Raw genomic sequence first — 26590 nt, 5'->3', positions numbered from 1 at the left:
TGCAATCAAATTAGAACTCAGGATTAAGAAACTCAAAACTGCACAACTACGTGGAAACTGAACAACCTGCTCCTGAATGACTACTGGGTAAATAACAAAATTAAGGCAGAAATAAATAAGTTCTTTGAAACCAATGAGAACAAAGACACAATTTACCAGAATCTCTGGGACACATTTAAAGCAATGTGTAGAGGGAAATTTATAGCACTAAATGCCCACAAGAGAAAGCAGGAAAGATCTAAAATTGATACCCTAATATCACTAGAGAAGCAAGAGCAAACAAGTTCAAAAGCTAGCAGAAGACAAGAAATAACTAAGATCAGAGCAGAACTGAAAGAGATAGAGACAAGAAAAACCCTTCAAAAAAATCAATGAATCCAGGAACTGCTTTTTTTGAAAAGATTAACAAAATAAATAGACTGCTAGTCAGACTAATAAAAAAGAAAAGAGAAGAATCAAGTAGACACAATAAAAAATGTTGTAAGGATATCACCACTGATCCCACAGAAATACAAACTACCATCAGAGAATACTATAAACACCTCTACGCAAATAAACTAGAAAATCTAAAAGAAATAGATAAATTCCTGGACACATACACCCTCCGAAGTCTAAACCAGGAAGAAGTCGAATCCCTGAGTAGACCAATAACAAGTTCTAAAATTGAGGCAGTAATTAATAGCCTACAACCAAAAAGAGTCCAGGACCAGATGGATTCACAGCCAAATTCTACCAGAGGTACAAAGAGGAGTTGGTACCATTCCTTCTGAAACTATTCCAAATAATAGAAAAAGAGGGAATCCTCCCTAACTCATTTTATAAGGCCAGCATCATCCTGATACCAAAACCTGGCAGAGACACGACAAAAAAAGAAAATTTCAGACCAATATCCCTGATGAAAATCGATGCAAAAATCCTCAATAAAATGTTGGCAAGCTGAATCCAGCAACACATCAAAAAGCTTATCCACCACGATCAAGTCGGCTTCATCCCTGGGATGCAAGGCTGGTTCAATGTACACAAATCAGTAAACGTAATCCATCACATAAACAGAACCAAAGACAAAAACCACATGATTATCTCAATAGATACAGAAAAGGCCTTCAAAAAAATTCAGCAGCCCTTCATGCTAAAAACTCTCCATAAACTAGATATTGATGGAACATATCTCAAAATAATTAGAGCTATTTATGACAAACCCACAACCAATATCATACTGAATGGGCAAAAACTGGAAGCATTCCCTTTGAAAACTGGCACAAGACATGGATGCCTTCTCTCACCATTCCTATTCAGCATAGTATTGGAAGTTCTGGCTAAGGCAATCAGGCAAGAGAAGGCAATAAAGGGTATTCATATAGGAAGAGAAGAAGTCAAATTGTCTCTGTTTGCAGATGACATGATTGTATATTTAGAAAACCCCATTGTCTCAGCCCAAAATGTCCTTAAGCTGATAAGCAACTTAAGCAAAGTCTCAAGATACAAAATCAATGTGCAGAAATCACAAGCATTCCTGTACACCAGTGACAGAGAGTCAAATCATGAGTGAACGCCCATTCACAATTGCTACAGAGAGAATAAAATACCTAGGAATACAATTTACAAGGGATGTGAAGGACCTCTTCAAGGAGAACTACAAACCACTGTTCAAGGAAATAAGAGAGGACACAAACAAATGGAAAAACATTCCATGCTCATGGATAGGAAGAATGAATATTGTAAAAATGGCCATACTGCCCAAAGTAATTTATAGATTCAATGCTATCTCCATCAAGCTATCATTGACTTTCTTCACAGAATTGGAAAAAACTACTTTAAACTTTATATGGAACCAAAAAAGAGCCCGCATAGCCAAGACAATCCTGGGGAAGAACAAAGCTGGAGGCATCATGCTACCTGACTTCAAACTATACTACAAGGCTACAGTAACCAAAATAGCATGATACTGGTACCAAAACAGATATATAGACCAAAGGAACAGAACAGAGGCCTCAGAAATAACACCACACATCTACAACCATCTGATCTTTCACAAACCTGACAAAAACAAGCAATGGGGAAAGGATTGCCTACTTAATAAATGATGTTGGGAAAACTGGCTAGCCATATGCAGAAAACTGAAACTGGACCCCTTTCTTATACCTTATATAAAATTAACTCAAGATGGATTAAAGACTTAAACATAAGATCTAAAATCATAACAACCCTAGAAGAAAACCTAGGCAATATCATTCAGTACATAGGCATGGGCAAAGACTTCATAACTAAAACACCAAAAGCAATGGCAACAAAAGCCAAAATTGACAAATGGGATCTAATTAAAGAGCTTCTGCACAGCAAAAGAAACTATCATCAGAGTGAACAGACAACCTACAGAATGGGAGAAAATTTTTGCAATCTACCCATCTGACAAAGGGCTAATATCCAGAATCTACAAAGAACTCAAACAAATTTACAAGAAAAAATCAACCCCATCAAAAAGTGGCAAAGAATATGATCAGACACTTCTCAAAAGAAGACATTTATGCGGCCAACAAACATATGAAAAAATGTTCATCATCACTGGTCATCAGAGAAATGCAAATCAAAACCACAATGAGATACCATCTCACACCAGTTAGAATGGCAATCATTATAAAGTCAGGAAACAACAGATATTGGAGAGGATGTGGGGAAATAGGAAGGCTTTTACACTGTTGGTGGGAGTGTAAATTAGTTCAACCATTGTGGAAGAGAGTGTGGCGATTCCTCAAGGATTTAGAACTAGAAATACCATTTGACCCAGCAATCCCATTACTGAGTATATACCCAAAGGATTGTAAATCATTCTACTATAAAGACACATGCACACATATGTTTATTGTGGCACTATTCACAACAGCAAAGACTTGGAACCAACCCAAATTCTCATCAATGATAGACTGGATAAAGAAAATGTGGCACATATACACCATGGAATACTATGCAGCCATAAAAAAGGATGAGTTTATGTCCTTTGCAGGGACATGGATTAAGCTGGAAACAATCATTCTCAGCAAACTAACACAAGAACAGAAAACCAAATGCCACGTGTTCTCACTCATAAGTAGGAACTGAACAATGAGAACACATGGACACAGCAAGGGGGAACATCACGCATTGGGGCCTGATGCAGGGTGGAAGAGGCTAGGGGAGGGATAGCATTAGGAGAAATACCTTATGTAGGTGACACGTTGATGGGTGCAGCAAACCACCATGGCACCTGTATACGTATGTAACAAACTTGCGCATTCTGCACTTGTACCCCAGAACTTAAAGTATAATTTAAAAAATTAAAATTCAAAAAAAAAATTTAAAAAAAGAACCTAGAAATAGACCACATATATGCGATGTTTGATAAAGGAGCAGAGGCAACACGATGAAGCAAAGATAGTCTTTTCAGCAAATGTTACTGGAACAACTAGACACACATATTCAAAAAAAGGAATCTAGACACCTTTCACAATAATTAGCTCAAAATGTATCATAGGCCTAAATGTCGGACACAAAACTGTAAAATTCTTAGAAGGTAACATGGGAGAAAACCTGGATGATCTTGGGTATGACAATGACTTTTGAGACCAAAAGCACGATCCATGAAAGAAATAATTGATAAGCTGAACTTCATTAAAATGACAAACTTATGTTCTGCAAGAGACAATGTCAAGAGAATGAGAAGTCAAGCTGCAGAATGAGAGAAAATATTTGCAAAAGACACATCTGATAACAGACTGTTATCCAAAATATACAAATTACTTTTAAAACTCAACAATAAGGAAACAACCTGATTAAAATATGGGCAAAATCCTGAAGACACCTCGGCAAAAAAAGATATACAGATGGCAAATAAGCACATGAAAAGATGATGCACATTATATGCCACTAGAGAATGCAAATTAAGATAAAATACCCCTACACACTCATTAGAATGGCCAAAATCCAGAACACTGACAACACCAAATGCTGGCAAATAAATATGTAGAGCAACAGGACCTCTTATTCATTGCTGGTGGGAATTCAAAATAGTAGGGCCACTTTGGAAGTTAGTTTGACGGTTTCTTACAAAACTAAATATACTTTTACCATACAATCCAGCAGTCATGCTCCTTGGTATTTACCCAAATGAATCAAAACTATTTGTGAACGCAAAAACCTGCAAATGGATATTTATAGTAGCTTTATTCATAATTGCTAAAACTTGGACATTACCAAGATGTTCTTCAGCAGGTGAATGGATAAACTGTGGTACATACAGACAATGAAATTTTATTCAATGCTAAAAAGAAAAGGGCTAGCAAACCATGAAAAGACTTGCAGGAAATTTAAATGCATATAACTAAGTGAAAGAGACCAATCTGAAAAAGCTTCATAGTGTATTATTGCAACACTATGGCATTCTGGAAAAGGCAATATTATGGAATCAGTAAGAAAATTAGTGTTGCTGGGGCTAGAAGGGAGGGATAAATGAGTAGGCAGAGCACAGTGTAGTTTTAGGACAATAAAACTATTCTGTGCAATACTACAATGGTGGATAAATGTCATTACATGTTTGTCAAAACTCTTAGGATGTGCAACACCAAGAATGAATCCTAATATAAACTATGGACTTTGGGTAATAGTGATGTGTCATCGTAGGTTCATTGATGATAACAAATGTACTCCCTGGCGAGGAATACTTACAGTGGAAGAGGTTTTATTTTGCAGGGGGCTGAGGATAAGTGGGAACTCTCTATACTTTCTGCTTAATTTGGTGTGACTCCAAAACTGCACTAAGAATATAAAGTTTATTAAACACAGAGAAAAAAATAAAAATGTCATTGCTATTTAACTGTTTCAGAGCATAGAAAAAGGAGGGAAACTTCTAAGTTATGTTCATGAAGCAAGTATAATATTGATAGAAAATCTTGAAAAAATTGCACACATACAAAAATTATGCCCCAATCTCACTTATATCTATTAATACAAAAATTCTAAGTAAAATATTCACTGTCATGATTCCAGCACATTAAAATAGTTAAGGTAAAGATATCTATTATGGCTTATCTTCATGAACACTGAAATGTCATTAAAAAGCTAACACTTATTCTTTAAAAATATAAAAGGAATAGTTGAATACATTTTTCCTATAACAAAATATATTAACTTCCAAAAACTTAATGGGAATACAATAGAGCATTTTTGTTAGTGAGAAACAAGTCTGTAATCACCACCATTATTTAATATTATTCTGGAAATACTAGGCAACACAATTAGACAAGAGAAAGATATTAGAGTTATAAAGTATAGGTAAAATTATCTTATTTGCAGATAGTGAGTTTTTACAAGAAAAACTCATGGCAATCAATGGAAAAAAATCTAAAGAAATAAGATAATTTGAAAGGAGAGCCAAGATGGCTGAATAGGAACAGCTCCAGTCTACAGCTCCCAGCGTGAGTGATGCAGAAGACGGGTGTTTTCTGCATTTCCAACTGAGGTACTGGGTTCATCTCACTGGGGAGTGTCAGAAAGTGGGTGCAGGACAGTGAGTGCAGCGCACTGAGCTTGAGCTGAAGCAGGGCGAGGCATCACCTCACCCAGAAGCACAAGAGGTCAGCGAATTGCCTTTCCTAGTCAAAGAAAGGGGTGACAGATGGCACCTGGAAAATCGGGTCACTCCCACCCTAATACTGCACTTTTCCAATGGTCTTAGCAAACGGCACACCAGGAGATTATATCCCGTGCCTGGCTCGGAGGGTCCTACGCCCACAGAGCCTCCCTCATTGCTACCACAGCAGTCTGAGATCAAACTGCAAGGTGGCAGCGAGGCTGGGGGGAGGGGTGCACGCCATTGCCAAGGCTTGAGTAGGTAAACAAAGCAGCCCAGAAGCTTGACCTGGGTGGAGCCCACTGCAGCTCAAGGAGGCCTGCCTGCCTCCGTAGACTCCACTTCTGGGGGCAGGGCATAGCCAAACAAAAGGCAGCAGAATCCTCTGCAGACTTAAATGTCCCTGTCAGACAGCTTTGAAGAGTGTAGTGGTTCTCCCAGCATGCAGCTGGAGATCTGAGAACGGACAGACTGCCTCCTCAAGTGGGTCCCCGACCCCTGAGTAGCCTAACTGGGAGGCACCCCCCAGTAGGGGCGGACTGACACCTCACATGGCCGGGTACTCCTCTGAGACAAAACTTCCAGAGGAACGATCAGGCAGCAACATTTGCTCTTCACCAATATCCGCTGTTCTGCAGGCTCCGCTGCTGATACCCAGGCAAACGGTCTGGAGTGGACCTCCAGCAAACTCCAACAGACCTGCAGCTGAGGGTCCTGTCTGTTAGAAGGAAAACTAACAAACAGAAAGGAAATGCACACCAAAACACCCCATCTGTATGTCACCATCATCAAAGACCAAAGGTAGATAAAACCACAAAGATGGGGAAAAAACAGAGCAGAAAAACTGGAAACTCTAAAAATCAGAGTGCCTCTTCTCCTCCAAAAGAACACAGCTCCTCACCAGCAATGGAACAAAGCTGGACAGAGAATGACTTTGATGAGTTGAGAGAAGAAGGCTTCAGACGATCAAAGTACTCCAAGCTAAAGGAGGAAGTTCGAACCCATGGCAAAGAATTTAAAAACCTTGAAAAAAAATTAGACGAATGGCTAACTAGAATAACCAATGCACAGAAGGCCTTAAAGAACCGGATGGAGGTGAAAACCAAGGCATGAGAACTACACAAGCCTCAGTAGCTGATTCGATCAACTGGAAGAAAGGGTATCAGTGATGGAAGATGAAATGAATGAAATGAAGCGAGAAGAGAAGTTTAGAGACAAAAGAATAAAAAAAACGAACAAAGCATCCAAGAAATATGGGACTATGTGAAAAGACCAAATCTACGTCTGATTGGTGTACCTGAAAGTGATGGGGAGAATGGAACCAAGTTGGAAAACACTCTGCAGGATATTATCCAGGAGAACCTCCCCAGTCTAGCAAGGCAGGCCAACATTCAAATTCAGGAAATACAGAGAACGCCACAAAGATACTCCTTGAGAAGAGCAACTCCAAGACACATAATTGTCAGATTCACCAAAGTTGAAATGAAGGAAAAAATGTTAAGTTCAGCCAGAGAGAAAGGTCGGGTTACCCACAAGGGGAAGCCCATGAGAATAACAGCTGATCTCTCGGCAGAAACTCTACAAGCCAGAAGACGGTGGGGGCCAATATTCAACATTCTTAAAGAAAAGAATTTTCAACCCAGAATTTCATATCCAGCTAAACTAAGCTTCATAAGTGAAGGAGAAATAAAATCCTTTACAGACAAACAAATGCTGAGAGATTTTGTCACCACCAGGCCTGCCCTAAAAGAGCTCCTGAAGGAAGCACTGAACATGGAAAGGAACAACCAGTACCAGCCACTGCAAAAACATGCCAAATTGTAAAGACCATCGAGGCTAGGAAGAAACTGCATCAATTAACAAGCAAAATAACCAGCTAACATCATAACGACAGGATCAAATTCACACATAACAATATTAATCTTAAATGTAAATGGGCTAAATGCTCCAATTAAAAGACACAGACTGGCAAATTGGATAAAGAGTCAAGACCCATCAGTGTGCTGTATTCAGGAAACCCATCTCACGTGCAGAGACACACATAGGCTCAAAATAAAGGGATAGAGGAAGATCTACCAAGCAAATGGAAAACAAAAAAAGGCAGGTGTTGCAATCCTAGTCTCTGATAAAACAGACTTTAAACCAACAAAGATCAAAAGAGACAAAGAAGGTGATTACATAATGGTAAAGGGATCAATTCAACAAGAGGAGCTAACTATCCTAAATATATATGCACCCAATACAGGAGCACCCAGATTCATAAAGCAAGTCCTGAGTGACCTACAAAGAGACTTAGACTCCCACACAATCATAATGGGAGACTTTAACACCCCACTGTCAACATTAGACAGATCAACGAGACAGAAAGTCAGCAAGGATACCCAGGATTTGAACTCAGCTCTGCACCAAGCAGACCTAATGGACGTCTACAGAACTCTCCACCACATATCAACAGAATATACATTCTTCTCAGCACCACACCACACTTATTCCAAAATTGACCACGTAGTTGGAAGTAAAGCACTCCTCAGCAAATGTAAAAGAACAGAAATTATAACAAATTGTCTCTCAGACCACAGTGCAATCAAACTAGAACTCAAGATTAAGAAACTCACTCAAAACTGCTCAACTACATGGAAACTGAACAACCTGCTCCTGAATGACTACTGGGTACATAACAAAATGAAGGCAGACATAAAGGTGTTCTTTGAAACCAACGAGAACAAAGACAACATACCAGAATCTCTGGAACACATTCAAAGCAGTGTGTAGAGGGAAATTTATAGCACTAAATGCCCACAAGAGAAAGCAGGAAAGATCTAAAATTGGCACCCTAACATCACAATTAAAAGAACTCGAGAAGCAAGAGCAAACACATTCAAAAGCTAGCAGAAGGCGAGAAATAACTAAGATCAGAGCAGAACTGAAAGAAATAGAGGCACAAAAACCCTTCAAAAAATCAATGAATCCAGGAGCTCGTTTTTTGAAAAAATCAACAAAATTGATAGACTGCTAGCAAGACTAATAAAGAAGAAAAGAGAGAAGAATCTAGTAGACACAATAAAAAATGATAAAGGGGATATCACCACCTATTTCACAGAAATACAAACTACCATCAGAGAATACTATAAACACCTCTATGCAAATAAACTAGAAAATCTAGAAGAAATGGATAAATTCCTTAACACATACACCCTCCCAAAACTAAACCAGGGTGAAGTTGAATCTCTGAATAAACAAATAACAGGCTCTGAAATTGAGGCAATAATTAATAGCCTACCAACCAAAAAAAAGGCCAGGACCAGATGGATTCACAGCTGAATTCTACCAGAGGTATAAGGAGGAGCTGGTACCGTTCCTTCTGAACCTATTCCAATCAATAGAGAAAGAGGGAATCCTCCCTAACTCATTCTATGAGGCCAGCATCATCCTGATACCAAAGCCTGCCAGAGACACAACAAAAAAAGAAAATTTTAGACCAATATCGCTGATGAACATCGATGCAAAAATCCTCAGTAAAATGCTGGCAAACTGAATCTGGCAGTACATCAAAAAGCTTATCCACCATGATCAAGTGGGCTTCATCCCTGGGATGCAAGGCTGGTTCAACATATGCAAATCAATAAACGTAATCCAGCATATAAACAGAACCAAAGACAAAAACCATATGATTATCTCAATAGATGCAGAAAAGGCCTTTGACAAAATTCAACAATGCTTCATGCTAAAAACACTCAATAAATTAGGTATTGATGGGATGTATCTCAAAATAATAAGAGCAATCTATGACAAACCCACAGCCAATATCATACTGAATGGGCAAAAACTGGAAGCATTCCCTTTGAAAACTGGCACAAGATAGGGATCCCCTCTCTCACCACTCCTATTCAACATAGCGTTGGAAGTTCTGGCCAGGGCAATCAGGCAGGAGAAGGAAATAAAGGATATTCAATTAGGAAAAGAGGAAGTCAAATTGTCCCTGTTTGCAGATGACATATTGTATATCTAGAAAACCCCATTGTCTCAGCCCAAAATCTCCTTAGCAAATAGGTAACTTCGGCAAAGTCTCAGGATACAAAATCAATGTCCAAAAATCACAAGCATTCTTATACACCAATAACAGACAAACAGAGAACCAAATCATGAGTGAACTCCCATTCACAATTGCTTCAAAGAGAATAAAATACCTAGGAATCCAACTTACAAGGGACGTGAAGGACCTCTTCAAGGAGAACTACAAACCACTGCTCAATGAAATAAAAGAGGATACAAACAAATGGAAGAACATTCCATGCTCTTGGGTAGGAAGAATCAATATCGTGAAAGTGGCCATACTGCCCAAGGTAATTTATAGATTCAATGCCATCCCCATCAAGCTACCAATGACTTTCTTCACAGAATTGGAAAAAAACTACTTTAAAGTTCATATGGAACCAAAAAAGAGCCCGCATCGCCAAGTCAATCCTAAGCCAAAAGAACAAAGCTGGAGGCATCACCTGACCTCAAACTATACTACAAGGCTACAGTAACCAAAACAGCATGGTACTGGTACCAAAACAGAGATATAGATCAATGGAACAGAACAGAGCCCTCAGAAATAGTGCCGCATATCTATAACCATCTGATCTTTGACAAATCTGAGAAAAACAAGCAATGGGGAAAGGATTCCCTATTTAATAAATGGTGCTGGGAAAACTGGCTAGCCATATGTAGAAAGCTGAAACTGGATCCCTTCCTTACACCATGTACAAAAATTGATTCAAGATGGCTTAAAGACTTAAATGTTCGACCTAAAACCATAAAAACCCTAGAAGAAAACCTAGGCAATACCATTCAGGACATAGGCATGGGCAAGGACTTCATGTCCAAAACATCAAAAGCAATGGCAACAAAAGCCAAAACTGACAAATGGGATCTAATTAAACTAAAGAGCATCTGCACAGCAAAAGAAACTACCATCAGAGTGAACAGGCAACCTACAGAATGGGAGAAAATTTTTGCATTCTACTCATCTGACAAAGGGCTAATATCCAGAATCTACAATGAACTCCAACAAATTTACAAGAAAAAAACGAACAACCCCATCAAAAAGTGGGTGAAGGATATGAACAGACACTTCTCAAAAGAAGACATTTATGCAGTCAGCAGACACATGAAAAAATGCTCATCATCACTGGCCATCACAGAAATGCAAATCAAAACCACAATGAGATACCATCTCGCACCATTTAGAATGGCGATCATTAAAAAGTCAGGAAACAACAGGTGCTGGAGAGGGTGTGGAGACATAGGAACACTTTTACACTGTTGGTGGGACTGTAAACTAGTTCAACCATTGTGGAAGTCAGTGTGGCGATTCCTCAGGGATCTAGAACTAGAAATACCATTGATCCAGCCATCCCATTACTGGGTATATACCCAAAGGATTATAAATCATGCTGCTATAAAGACACATGCACACGTATGTTTATTGCGGCACTATTCACAATAGCAAAGACTTGGAACCAACCCAGATGTCCAACAATGATAGACTGGATTAAGAAAATGTGGCACATATACACCATGGAACACTGTGCAGCCATAAAAAAAGATGATTTCATGTCCTTTGTAGGGACATGGATAAAGCTGGAAAGCATCATTCTCAGCAAACTATTGCAAAGACAAAAAAACAAACACTGCATGTTCTCAGTCATAGGTGGGAATTGAACAATGAGAACACATGGACACAGGAAGGGAAACATTGCACACTGGGGCCTGTTGTGGGGTGGGGAGAGGGGAGGGATAGCATTAGGTGATATACCTAATGTTAGATGACGAGTTGGTGGGTGCAGTACACCAACATTGCACATGTATACATACGTAACTAACCTGCACATTGTGCACATGTACCCTAAAACTTAAATAAAAAAAAAAAGAAATGAAATAATTTAGTAAGATGGCTGGGTATAAAATTAATGTAAATAGAACCCAAACTTTCATATATATAAACAGTGGCCATCTAGAAGATCTCATGAAAGAAAGAAACAGAGTTTGCAATAGCAATTCTAAATATAGAATATTTGGGAATTAATTTAACAAGAAATGTAAAAGATCTGTACTATAGGAAAAAAATTTCAAATGTTGCTGAAGGACATAAAACTTGAACAGGTGATATTTTAGTCTCAGAAGACTGAATAATTATAGATATATTTTGCATCAGTATATGAATTTAATGATATCAATAAAATTCACAGGATTAAAATATTAATCTGAATTTGAATTGAGGAGAATTCTGAGGAAAAGAAGCAATAATGAGGGAAGACTATTGCTGTCTTATATTAAGCATTTTATAAACTGTAGCATGTTGCCATGAACAGATCAGTCAATGGATGTGATTTGGGCTCAGACAATCCAAAAATCCTTGGATAAATTTGGGTTCAGAATTGAGTTAAAGGGAAAAGAAGCAAGGAGTGAGGCATTCACGTTGCTCATGTGATCATATTCTGACATTATAGCTTCCTGAGGTGGTAGGTGGGGCCTTTCCTAATCATGGCAGAGGCATTATTGTGTAAGTCATATAATATGTAGTCATAAACTATTTTTTGCTTAAAGAATTTGAATAGTTTTTATCATCTGCAACTAAATCTTAACAGATGTGGCGAGAGTGTGGAGAAAACAGGTATTTTATATTCTGCTAAAGTGAGCCTAAACTGGTGAGTCTTTTCTATAGAGCAGATCAGCAGGACTTCCCAGATCACAAAGCATATGCCCTTTGTCCTGACAGCCTCCAAATCTCAATAATATATCATATAAATGTACTTGAATATGTATACACTGATTTATTTTTACAGTTATTCATTGCAGTAGTGAAAGATTGAGCAAAAACCTTAATATCAATAGGAACTAGTTTTATAGATTATTGTATATACACAGAATATATTATTTTGCAGATTAAAAATTGTGAAAATTTACATTAACTGACATGGAACAATATGTAAGGGTTAGGGTGAGGTATATAGTTAAGTAATCAAAGCAATGTACAGTCTACATTGTGTAAAACAGGAAAAAGCAAACATATATATTTGCTTTTACATGTCTGAAACAATACACAAAAATTGATAACATTCATCTTGAGGGAGGGGAGCCAGATGCCTGGGGGAGTAGGTGTGAGAAAGAATTTTTATTGTATCCTCTTTCATTAAACCTTTTGAATTTTGAACCATATGAGTATTGTTTCTATTCTAAAAATTTTTAAAGGAAAAAAATTGACAAGGTTAAAAATGAAGTAACAGGAAAATGTTGGCAACATATCAGGTACAAATGATTAAAATCCCTAATACATAAAGACATTTTGCAAGTTAATTGGATGGTGAACAGCCAAAAGGAAAATGGAGCAAATGAGATGAAGATATGACTGACTTATCCTTCGTATTTTCAACAAATATTTATTGAACATTTATTGGCATAAAATATATAAAAATTCATGTACTCATGAAACAGAAACATGCTGAAAACCATAAACATAATACATAAGTATATTATACACAGTAGTGTTAGAAGGTGATAAGTGCTATGAAAAAATACAAAGTAAGAGAGATAGAAGGTGTTGGGGTTCTCGGGGCAGACTGTAATTTTAAGTAGATGTTTAGGGGTAGGCCTGGTTGAGAAAGTGACATAAAAGTTAAGACAGGGTTGGGAGAACTAGTCCTGCAGATATTTGGGTAAAAATATTCCAGTCAGTGTTTACTGAGGCGGGAGTATGCCTGGCAAGAGGCCAGTGTGGCAGGAACAGAGTGACAGATCTGGAGAGTAGTAGAAGGTGGGGTCATAGAGGTGTGGATGGGGGGCAGGACATTTAGAGCCTTGTAGCCATTTTTAAAACTTCAGCTTTTACTCTGTGTGATATGAGAAGCTGTTGGAAGGTGTTGAGCAGAAGTGAGCAGAGTGACAAAATCAGACTTATGTTTAGCAGAATCACTTTGGCAGTTACTGTGTTTAAGATAAACTGTGGGGCTGGGGGTAGAAGTGCAAGAAAATATTGGACACTTAGATAAAGTAATCCAGTTCAGCTCTTGGATATATTTTAAAGGCAGAGCCAACAGCACCTGTTGACAGATTCAATGAGCCATGTAAGAAAAAGAGAGCAACAAGAATAGTTCCAAATAGTTGCTTTTTGGGGACTGAGCCACTAGAAGGATGGAGTTGCCATCAACTTAGATGGGGAACACCGTATGTGAAGCAAGCTTTGGCTGTGGAGAAAATCCGGGGTTGAGGTTTGGACACGATGAGGTTGAGATGCCATTAGGTATCTGTGTAGAGATTGTGTGGATGCAGTTGGCTATATGGGTTTGGAATTCAGGAAAGAGCTCTTGACTGGAATTACATGGATATGAGTCATTAGCATGAGATTGGATGTGATCACTAAAGTAGTGAGTAAAGAGAGAAAGGAGAAAATCAAAGACTGATCCCTTAGGCCTGCCAACATTACAATGTCAGGGACAAGAGGAAGAGCCAACAAAGGACACTGAGAAAATGTCTGTGAGATATGAAAACAAAGAGAGTATAGTGTCCTGGAAGGCAAGTGAAGAGGAAGTGGTCAGTCCATTGAATACATGCTGCTGGTAAGTAAAATACACTGATAATTGACTGTTGGCTGTAATAGAGGTTGTTGGTGGCTTTAGATGGAGGTTCAATCTTCATTGAAGAAGTGGAAGCAAATGCCTGATGGAATAGATTGGAATGCGTAGGAAAGGAATTGAAGATGATGTGTACAGATAACTATTTTGAGAAGTTTTTCTGCAAAGGAGAGTAGGCAAGTAGGGCCAGGCTTTTATGTAGTTATTTGCTTTTTTTTTTTTTTTTTTTTCCAAATAGGAGAAGTAGCAGTGTGTTTGATGCTAGTAAGAGTAATCTAGTAAAGGATAAACTCTGAAGATGCAGGCGAGAGGGGAATTGCTGAATGATGTCTTGGAGTTGTAAGGAGAGTTGGGATTTAGTACACAAGTGGAGGAATAAGCACAGATGGTTCATCTGCTACTCTAACAGGTGAGGTTGCAGAGTATATGGTGCAGATGCTGGGAGGGGAATGAATAGATGTTCATGGTGGCAGTCTGTGGAACTCTGGCTGGTAATTCTAAATGCAAATGACTAAGAAAGTTATAAAAGCCTCTCTACTCATCAAAGCAATGAAAATTTAAAACATACTCAATTTTTTTCCTATAAAATGGTAAAACATTGTGTCCAGAGTTTTAAATGGTATGAGAGAAATGAGCATTTTAATATATAATTGGTGTATTTGGAAGTCTGACACCATGTCATCAAAAATCTTTATAAATGTGAGTACTCTTTGTCTCTTTAGATATGATCTTTAAGGAAATAATCAGAGACATAAAGTGGATATTGGCTACAAGGGTGTTCAACATTAAATTTTCTTTCCTTAGTGATGGCAAAATCTTCAAAACTACCTAAAGAGCCAGCAAATAGGGAATGAGCTTCATCAAGTATGATATATCCACACAGTGGAATACTACACTGACATTAATGATTATGTAAAGGATATTTCTAATGACACAAATGGTTTGAATATGTTGCTATGTAATTAAAAAGCAGGCCACAAAATAGTTTATAGAACATGGACTTTCTTTTTTTCTTTCCTTCTGAAAGCGTTACATCTATATATAGCCACAGAAAAAAGACTGAAATGTTATTCACCCAAATAAACAATAAAAATAGTTATCCTGGGCCAGGTGCAGTGGCTCATGTCTGTAATCTCAGCACTGTGGGAGGCAAGATGGGTGGATCATTTTTGGTCAAGAGTTCAAGACCAGCCTGGCCAACATGGTGAAACCCCATCTCTACTAAAAATACAAAAATTAGCTGGGCAGTAGTGGTGCATGCCTGTAATCTCAGCTACTTGGGAACCTGAGGCAGAAGAATTGCTTGAGCCTGGGAGGCAAGCTGAGATCACACCACTGCACTCCAGTCTGGGCAACAGGGTGAGACCCCATCTCAAAAAAAAAAAAAAAAAAAGTTATTCCCAGGTGGTGAAATTATACAAAATTTTGGCATATTTTTACTTTCTATTTTTTAAAGCAAAAATACATGTTTTTAAAAATCTAACTTAAAGGTTGAAGAGGAGACCATTGATATTTAATGAGTACCTATTACATGATCTGATAAATACAAATGATTTTAACCCTCAGTTTACCCCATCTTAAAAGCTCTGTTTTACAGATGAAGAAACTATAGCTCAAAGGAAGGTGAGCAATTTCCCCAAAGTCTCTGACATGGTAAATGGTTGAGCAAGATTACATCTCTTCTGCACATCTGAATAGAGAGCTTTCCCCGCTTACCACACTGCTTCAAGAATGTACACATGCCAGGATGCTGGTAAATCAGGTTGAGTACCAGTATCAGCTGGTAAAACAGGTTGCCATTTCATAGAAATATGGTAAAAGCTATACATGTGAGCACATATGTAATTTTAAGTTTCAAGTTGCTGTATTAAAAATGTAAAAAGAACAAGGTGAAATTTATTTTAAAGTGTGTCTTATTTAATGCAATAGTTCCACAATATTATAATTTCAACATACAATCAATATTTTTAAATTAATGAGATATTTTACATTCTCTTTTTTCATATGAAGTCTTTGAAATCTGGTCAGCATTTTATATTTAGAACACATCTTAATTTGGACTGCCACATTTTTAAGCCACATGTGGCTAGGGGCTAACATCTTAGACAGCACAGCTTTAAAGAATGATCTCTTTTACTGAAACACATTTTAAAAACAATTTGACTACAATTGAACCTCTTTCTTTATTCAGTGTTTTTGTGAAGCTATTTAGATTCTATTTGGGCTGTATTTCATCGGTAACATGAAGACAAGTTTAATTGCCTGTTTGAGACTCAGATGAGATTGTGGCTTTAATTTCCTAACATTTGGATGAATTAATCGTATAGATGAGACATAATTGTCTGATGCTCCATTTAGCTATGTCAGATATGAAGTTAATATGTGGAAAAAGCTAAAGAATGATGGCAAGTAATTTCTACTTTATAGTTTGATAGGTATATTAAATTTTGTAATGTTAGTTTATAATTAATATTCTATTATTATTCGAGATCTGAATCTGAATGCTATTTAAAATCCATAATGATTTAACAATTTTCTCCTCTGTATGTACATTGCTGATGCCCATAGTTTTATATTTTCTCAACTAAATTATTTGAATTTTCCCTACTTGTTAGTAGGCTTATTCTACTCATTAGTAATATTTAAGATAACTATTTAGTGCTCTATGAGCTTTTCCTTTTGTGCATATTCCTCTTAATACAGAAATAATTCTATTTGTTAAAGAAAATTTTTAAAATACAGTTAGAAAACTGGAGAAGAAACTAAAAATTAATCTAAATTTCCAACACTCAGATATATCCTTCGGTAACATTTTATATATTTCAGATGTATGGATGTTGTTTATAAAAATGACAAAAAACTATACACATATCTACTGATTTTTCCTGTTTTGAATCATATCCAGTGTCATTCCTTTTTTCAATAAATGGTTACTGAGCTTCTTCTATGATTTAGGTCATGTATTAAATATTATTTTACAATATATTTTTAAATTAGATGGATAGTATTACAATGTATGACTGTATCACATACATTTAACCAATTTCCTATTTTTGGACAATTATTTTTACCACATTTTGATAATTGTTTTAAAAACTTGGAATAGACAATTTTGTCACCATATTTTGAGTAGTTCTATAATTATTCCCTTAAGATGAACTCCTAGAAATAGAACTGCTGAGTCAAAGGGCATGAAAAATTCTAAGACTTTTGGTAGCATTGGTAGATTGCCTTCCAGACAAGTAAAAACAATTTATGTTTTCATTAGTAGACTTTATATTATTTGGTTCATCTGTACTTGGAGATCAAGGCATTGGAGATTGCCGTCATGTGTGAATATCATCAGTGTCACGTTCATGTTCTTTCTCTCTCTTTCAATATTTATTTGTGTAGCATAGCTCTTTCACTGTCCTTATGTGAAAGTTTTGCCAAAAGAGAAATCTATGCCTAGTTTTCATAATAAACCTGACTCTTCCCTTGTTTCAAAATAAACCATATTTCAAAATAAACTCTATTGCTAATAAAGATGAGATGGATAAAAGTCAGCATCAGAAGGCAACACTCAAGAAACACTGTGTGGCTTCACATAATTGTCTTTAAAAATATGTGAAATAAACAAATGCTTACATATATGACCGTCGCTTGATGAATACAAGACAGAAGAGAGAGGGGAAGGGGTATAATAGGTAACTGACATTTGCTTACTTGATGAGGTGACAACAAGTTAAAACATTGGAGCCCTAATTCCCATGTGACATTTTTCTCTGAGAATGAACTCTCAGAGCTGTTGGAAAGTTTCAGTGCCTGGGCATGTCCAGTCTCAGGTTCTACACTTCCAGTCTGAGCTGGTTCTGTGCCAAGGGTGATTAATAAGGAGAGAAGTTCCCAGAAACAGCAGCGTCATTACCTTATCTTCCAGTGTTCACGTAGTCTCGTTGGTTAGATGACCCCTCACCCAACATCCTGGGTCACTGCAGCTCCCATTTTCTCTTGTCCAACTTGATGTTGGGGTTTATATTTTTGGAAGGAGTGGGTAATAGTGTGGACCATGATTTTATTTTTGTCACATATCTTTAGTAGCTGTCTCTTAAAATACATCATTCATAATAACTACTTTATGGTTTTATACTCTTCCTTTAAACACCAAAAACCACATTTGGTGTTTATTCAACCTACTTTGAGTTTGTCGTGGGAATAAAACATTTTAAATTCTCTTAGATATGGTGGAGTGCCTTTTTTCAAGGGAAAAAAGGGTTCACTTTCTGCAGGATACCCTCAAAAACTAGTCTTAGAGTTTACCTTTGCTTAGTTATATTTATTTGCATGTTATGTATTTGTGAAAAGTATATCTAGGTATTTAAGAATAGCGGCTTAAATACCTAGTTTAGGCCTTTTTAGTAATATCACTGCAGCTTCACCTGCCTTTTTAATGTAATTGTTTTAGCTAGTGACTGCACAATGTAATGGTGCATGAGGCTACATTTTCAATACTTCAGGAAACTGAAAAATCTGGGTTTTATATGATGAAGGGGTGAAAATCATTTATAAGGGGTTTCTATTCTTCACTGGGTGTGAAATCAAATTAATTTGGATAAATATGATTGAAGAAAATGGAAACAGCAGCTTGATGGGTTTGTGTCTAGGACAACTGACATTTGTTATTGGATAATACAGAAAGAATATATTGTAAAAATAATAAAATATGTGTAGCTATATGCAAAGCCAAGATTAAAATTTTTATGGACAAGATTGTCAAATTTTAACATGAGAAGAATTTTAACACCTATTTTATATAACAAACCAATTGTTCATGACAACAACTTTTCCCTATTCTTTGTACCTTGAAGTCCAATTGCAGTTAAAATATAATCTTTTGAGGTAACCATAAGAACGAACACTATGGAGAACAAGTAATGTAAGAATAACTACACCATTCCCAGGTTTATGTTTATTTGCCGTATTAGTGCCTATCGGAAAACATAAAGTTGAACATTGCTAATGTCTAAAAAATAAACTGAGAAGAACCATCACTCTTTTAATTCATTCTTATAATTTCTTAGTGATTACTTATGGTTGGTTTGAGATGACATTATGACATTTTATGTGGCAATTAAAATTTCAGAAGACCTTATGATGGCTAATTAAAATTTTCCTCATACTGTCCCAAAGAAGTAGGCCAATTTTATTACTCTTGCTTTTGGACTTAGAAAATTGAGTCATAATGTCTATATAAGGTAATTTTATTTAATTCAACTTTACTGCACTTTAAAATGTTCTTGTCCCCCCAAAAATGAAGAATAAAATGGTAACATGGAGACAGATTTTGGCTCAATATAAGGATTTAAAACATAGAGCAAATAATGTATTTGTAGATGATCTTGTCTTCACTGATTCTATTCATTTGAGTTTGAGGGGGTTTTTCTGGTCTTAAAAATGGCCCTTGGTGTTGAACATCATTGGTCTGCCCACAATCAGCTGCAGAGTATTCATCACTTTAGATGCTGGTCTCTCCCCGCGTTGGGTCTATATCTCTTTCATCTCTACATCCTTTCATAGTACTTTTCTTCCAAAGCAATATTAAGATGCTATGTTTAAAAAGCCATGTTTCTCTTTTTCAGTTTGCTGTCAAATTATCTTTAGCTATAAGAGAATACCCAATCCAACTCAAAGTAACTTACATAATAAAGGAATTTCTTATTTAACAAGAAGTCTAGAGGTAGAAAAGTCCAAGTACAGTGAGGTCTGGTGTTCTGCATTCTCTTGCCCAGCCTTCTTGCAATTTAGATGACTTCCTGCCAGACAGTTCTGCATAACAATGTCCAGAAGCAGAGAGGGACCTTCCTTCTTTCTTTGTGACTCTTTTTAAGAGCTAGGAAACCTTTGCCCCAGAGGACTTCCCCTCACATTTCATTGGCCAGAATTCGATCTTTTGTCCCTGTTCCTACCAAACACTTGTTGGAGAAACAGGAAGTTTGTGAATGGGTGTTTGTGAATAGCTGAAAATCAATCCAGATTCACTGCCAGGGCTGGAGATGGGGCTCATTTTTCCTGAAGCAGTGCGAAGTGTGGATGGAGGAGAGTGGATCTTGAATAAAGTCAGCATTCTGGTGGGCAGGAGCAGGGGTGGGAGCAATGTCTGCTACAGTTTTCTTTTCCTTACACTTCTTATGATGAATGTAATTATTAAAAACTTAGCATATGGGGTGGTTGAGCAATTACATCTTACTTTTAAAAGGCTATTTTAGGTGAGGTGCTGTGGCTTATGCCTGTAATTCCAGCACTTTGGGAGGCCGAGGTGGGAGGATTGCTTGAGCTCAGAAGAAGACCAGCCTAGGCAACAGAACAAGACCCCATCTCTACTGAAAATAAAAAATTAGCTGAGTGTGGTGGCACGTGCCTGTAGTCCCAGCTCCGTGGGAGACTAAGGCGGAAGGACTGCTTGAATCCAGGAGTTCAAGGCTGCAGTGAGCCATGATCACGCCACTGCACACTGGCCTGGGTGACACAGCGAGACCCTGTCTCCAAAAAAAAAAAAGTAAAAGGCTATTTTATCTCGGTCATGTTATTTTAAAACTTCCACTAGAAAACTACTGCTGGATGGATGTTTCAGAGACAAAGAGTGGTTTAAGAGGCTTGCCATCATCCCCACTATTCTACTTCCAAAAAATATACATTCTAAGTAAAAAAAAAATGAGCTTTCTATGTAAACTTCTCTAAAAAAAAATCTAAGTAAAAGCAATATGCTTGCTATTTGGAAAATGCAACTTCCAAATAAATCGCTTAGCCTCCTGTTCTGACCGGATTCCCAAAGCCATCACTTTTAGAACCCTGCTATCTTTTCATCATTCTTCAGAAGAATGAGGCTTTGGAATTTGGCACAAGTTTTGGCTTTATCCTATAGGTCACTTTTTTTTTAAATTGTTTGTTTCAATGGATTTTGACCTTGCTAGTGAAAGTTCGCTTTATTCTGGTTGTCACCTTCCAGCTAAGTAGCCAGACTGGTAGAGCCAGGGACTGTGGAGGTGGGAATGGATCTCTGAGGAATAGAAGATGCATACCCAGGGAAGATCAGATTCTGTTGGTCAGAAATGGGTCTGGGAGCAGGGAGCCTCCTATAAACCAGACTGAAAATCAGACAGATTTATATCTGGACAGTGGGCCTGGGCTGGGATCATTGGTGGATGAAGAAACCAGGCTGATTAGATTGGGTGTTTGGATGGTTCTGTCTTGGAAAGAAAAAATTGAAAGGTGAAGTCAAGTTGTATATTACAGAGGGTCAGACCTGATGCAGCCAGACAAGAGGATGGTCTGTCATCCACATTAATTGAATGGTGGCTCACTGCACTCCTATGTCTCTGTGAAGGAGCAGTAGGTGTCCCCTAACACTGTTCTGCTTTAAGAGATGAGTTTTTCTTCAGGTCAGGTTCACTATTCCATCAGCTAGCTTCAGGAGGCACTAATTACCATTTTGCCTGGAAAGCTCCTTTTCTCTGAGAAAACATAAAACAGCTTTCAGCCAGTTTGTAACCACAGTGTTTAGTTTCATAAACTTGTTTCTGTTGTTAAAGTATCTGTTACCTGTATATGTCTTGTTTACCACCATTGTCTGCCCTCCACCCCTAAATGTATTTGAATGTCACGGAACCAGAACCCAAGGAAAGTGGTTTAAACATGGCTATGAGGACCACTAGTAGCTAAGTTAATTGTTAGTCACTTTAGGATTTTTGGAATAATTCAAACAGGTAGAATTAGGGAGACAATTGGCTTGGGTCAGGGTGAATTTTTACAGCTCTGTTGTTGTTTTCTGAATTATCTGTTTTGTCTCACTTCCTGAGAAATCATAATAAAATGATATCTGTGATCGATACTATATTGTGGGGCAGGGGATGTTGAATGAGAATTGAATGGTAAATACCTCACCTTTTGTAGGCTGAAATTCCCTGAAGTGTTCAAAGTACTCAATAAACTTACAAATTGTAAAATCTTGGCAGGCTATGATAAAGATGAACATTCTAAAGCACTTTAAATTAGAAAGTTTAGATGGACAAAAAGGAATAGAAATTGCAGAGAACTGCTAAAGATTTTTTGTCTAAAGATTTTTTTTTTTGTAAATTGCAAAAAGCTTAGGACAATTTAAAAGTTTTCTTTAAAATTTTCTTTTAACGTAGAGTCATTTTTCAAATTCAGAAAGTAGATAAGAGATGAGAATATTTTTCACTGTCTGTGCAATTTAGCTTGTTCTGTCATTAGAATCACCAGCAAAGCAGTTGAATTCAACAAGAACTTTGAAAGGTAAAACCTAACCTTAGTTTCAGCTATTTGATATAGATTTTTCTATACAAAAAAGATGAAGGTTTGATTTTAAAAGTGTCCACATTTACACTTGGAAATGCAAATATATTGAATCTGATTTTATTTTAGAAGTTCAAAGTGCATGTTCCTCAGAAGTGGCTACTTTGTTATTGTGATGAGACTACTATGTTTAAATATTCTTAGATTTTTACTATTCAAAGGCTCGGTATATATGTAGGTTATGTATGTAGCTGAGGGAGATTTCTCCCTTCCTCAAATGCAGCTTTCTAATGGAGATGCAGGGCTGTTTCATTATTACTGCCTATGTGAATATTTGCTCCAATATTTAAGGCTGCAGCTCTGGAAACTGCTATAAATACATAACCTAAAAATAATAATATTGTGAGTATTTATATATCATTTCCTTTAAGCATGTTTTTTAAATTTTTATTCTACATGTACTAAAAAGTGACTTGCAATTTGAGTAATTTTGGTAACTGGAAAAAACTGTTGGGATGTGAGGCTTCTAAAATCAACAAGAAGGTCAAAATGGATATGGTGACAGTTCATGGCATGCTTGCTTTGAAATATCTGACTTTAATGTCTTATGATCATTTCATATGTTTAAGTGGTTTAATATTGTCACTAAAATGGCAGCTAATTAATACATTCAGGCAACGTATAAAAATGCACTGAGTGCCACAAATTCTTCTGCTGCTATATTTATTTATAGCAATGTACACTGCTTAATGTGTGCTTCTATTTGGAAAGCATTTTTGTAAATGTTTGCCATTTTCACTTTCTCTTTGAGGACAGCCACAATCTTGTACTGCCACTCAGTATGAGATATCATCAAAGAAATTAATTTAGGAGTACTTTTCCATTTACCAAAAGATTTAAACTATTTTTGAAAATTACGGGTAAGATTGCTTGTAGATTATCTTAGGGTAGGTTCTATTGAAACAAAGCTGAGACAGGGATTCCTAAACAAGAGATTTGTTGGGAGGTGCTCTCAGAGGGAGGGCTGTGAAGGAAGCCAAATAGAGGAAGGGAAATGTGTAAGCAAGAAGGTGTCAGTGGAGACTGGCCACAGTTTGCTCCCATGGGGAAACGCCAGAGTGCAAAGGTATCATAGAGTTGATCCTCTCTGGAGGCAAGTAGGCTGGCTTTCTGTACCTCCAGGTAGGTCAGTCATTGGTTATGGTTGGCCTTTGAAAGAGGGTGGGAGGGTAGCCTTCTCTAAAGAGGGTGGGAGAGGCAGCTCCTAGTTGGTCCATAGCAATTCTCCAGAGAAGGAAGGGGCATCTGTGAGTTATCTGCCAAGACTCACAGCATCTCGGTGATAGGAATTCCATCTAATAAAGGCGATGTGGGTGTGGTACCAACAGTATCCATTATAGAGGTGAATCACAATTTAGAGGAACAGAGAACTGGTTGGACCTAGCTTCTATTGCTTCCCCCTTCCCAGGGCACACACTACCCATACATCCACATTTATAATCAAATAAAGGTGGAAATTCAAACTTTTTTCAAGTCCTTTTGATTAAAAAAACATTTTACAAACATTAATGAAGACATGTACTTTAGTTCTATTTTTTTGTTTGTTGCTTGTGGTATGGTAATGCAGAATTTATGTGGCTAACTCTGCTATTAAAATGCATTTATGTTAACCTGAATGAAGATGGGCTGCTCAAGACAGGACCTGAGATGTTGTCCATGAAAACCTGAGGATGTTTTAAATGCCAAGTTTACTCAGGCAAACCTTTCTCCTGGCTTAATACTCCTATTTGTACTGCTTTATTTGCAGAAGCCTTTGTCTATACGTGCATAACTGCTTCAGACAGGACTGAAACACTTGGTGTGTTCAATGAATTCATTTCCAGTTCTCTCTGCAATAAATTATTATGTCATACTGAAGAACTTTAGAGTATTCCTCTTCCTGGTAGAACCTCCAACCCTCTTCTTTTCCCCCTATTATGAAACAGATAGGACTTTTTTCTTTGAAAAAGAATTTTTCTTTCTTGCTACTTATCAGAATAATAATCTTGTATGAGAACATTGGAATTCCCGTCAGTGTCACTGATTTAAGAGGTGTTTTATTCTGTTTTAAATTGTCAAATATTTTTCAGGGGCATGGAAGATATATAAGAAATTCTTTGAAATGCACAGTTAACTTAAAGTATAAGACCATTGATATAGTAGAAATAAACAATGACAAATATCCTCTTGGATTAAGAAGTATTTGTTGCTAATAATATTCCCTCTGATTGCATTTGTATTTGATTATTCTAATTTATTAAACAGGAATAATGATATGCAAAATAAACTCAGAATATAAAAAGATATTAATTCAGTTTAGTGTTCAAACTGATATTGCAAACTTTTCACTCTGCACAAGACTTTGCTAATACTCTAGAAAGAATGCAAACCAGGATGGTGCCTAGGAGTGTTCTGAAATGAAAAAGGCCTTTTGGAGCATAGTGGATATGTTATTGGGAAGGTGACTTGAAGGGATCCTATTTGCAAATGATTTCTTCAGTGGTTTTAATGCCGTTGGTTATCTTTTCACTATCAATATTTAGTATTGCCTCTATGAAGCACTAAGAAGATAAAGTAAAAGATAATGTTAGACTTTCTTTTGAAGTCAAACCTTAAATAAGTCTCTTCCTCAGTCTGTCTTTATTTTCCTTTACATAATTGCTCATTTAACTGTCTACATTTATACTTTTCTCCAGTTTAGACATAGGAACCTTGTTGAATAAATAAAATTCCTTTTTAATCTGTATATATAATAATTTATTTTCCAATGTTTATTTCATTCATTGGTCATGATTTCTAAAATATTGTTTTAGGCAAGATAGAATAATTTATTTTTGAAATACTATGTCTCATCAAACTTAATTGAATTGTGCCTGATACTCATGGCAAGACCAAATAAAGAACTGAAGGAACCCATTGCATTAGAATTTAGAAGCTTTTCTGAAACAGACATTAAATTTGGCTAATGTATTTAAAATACACAGAAACCTCGTTTTGCTTCGTTACTATCACTTGCTAGTAGCTTGAACAGTTTGAGTCCCTCAAATTTCATGATCGCTCAATAATATGTTGTGACATTTTTGTTGCTTCCAGAAACTGTCAACTAAGTGAAGAAGACCACTGGATTTACCAGGCTATTTTGGATCAGTACCCTGCAGATCTCTTTGGAAGAAGGACTCTGTATCTGGACATGTTACAAAGATATTTTCCTCACAAATCTAGGCATGATTTGGTGAGTACTGGACCTACCTACATACTGGCAAGTTAAATTGTTTTAGTAGTCAATAATTATTAAGCAATGTACATGTATTTTCAATGGTTCTTTAAAAATTATTTTTTTCCTACCCTCTAGAAAATAATAGGGTTATATAATAGTTTGAAAGCCTGTGCAGGTCATTTTTTCAAGTTTGTCCTGTCCATAACGAGGTGGGGGGCCCCCTCGGGCAGAAGTCACTCTCTGTGCCTACTTGCTGTGGAGATCTTCACTGTGGTCCCAGGGCTGCTCTGCTAGTATTTGACTCCTCGATGTCCATACAGCCAGATGCTCACCTTCAGGGGCTTTACCATCTCCAGGTCTTGCCTGAAAGTGAAATGCCTGCTCCACCATTCACAGAGCCTGCTCTACCTCAGTCTTTCTAGTCACAGGGAGGCCAGCACTTGCCCTGGGGGTGGTACTTACTTATCTCTTCCCCACCACAACAACTCTGCTTGATCCTCCTAGTTGGATCTGAAACACAAATACCCCAAATGCAGAACTCAGAGATGTGACTGATATTTTCCTAAAAAGGAACTGGGAAATTACTGTTTTATTGTTTCATTCTTTAGTCAACAAGAACACAAGGGCAAGAAAACAGAAGTTACCCTGTCACCAGTTAATTTCACAATAACTCACCTTATAACATACACGTAAACAAACACACAGACTTTTAATTTTTAAGTGAGCCATGCTATAGCATCTTATATACTCTGCATTTTTGTAATTGTTTTAAATTAAGCAAGTAATAATACTCACATGTATATAGAAGTTAACCATATATCAATC

At 37.0% G+C, this 26590-nt stretch overlaps 1 protein-coding gene across 13 annotated transcripts in view; it reads left to right on the top strand.

The window, feature by feature from the left end:
- CCDC148 (coiled-coil domain containing 148) overlaps positions 1 to 26590 on the top strand; it is a 320462-nt gene that overhangs the window by 125064 nt on the left and 168808 nt on the right. For all 13 annotated transcript variants that reach the window (XM_063791234.1, XM_016949853.3, XM_054679053.2 and 10 more), the window contains one exon: positions 25642 to 25780. In XM_063791234.1, coding sequence (XP_063647304.1) covers positions 25642 to 25780 — 139 coding nt within the window. The remainder of the gene's footprint in view (positions 1 to 25641; positions 25781 to 26590) is intronic.

This window comes from Pan troglodytes, chromosome 13 (genome assembly GCF_028858775.2).
Source record: "Pan troglodytes isolate AG18354 chromosome 13, NHGRI_mPanTro3-v2.0_pri, whole genome shotgun sequence".
In the NCBI taxonomy this organism is placed as follows: domain Eukaryota; kingdom Metazoa; phylum Chordata; class Mammalia; order Primates; family Hominidae; genus Pan; species Pan troglodytes.
Note: the sequence above shows the minus strand (reverse complement) of the source record. Positions and strands in the feature narration are given on the sequence as shown.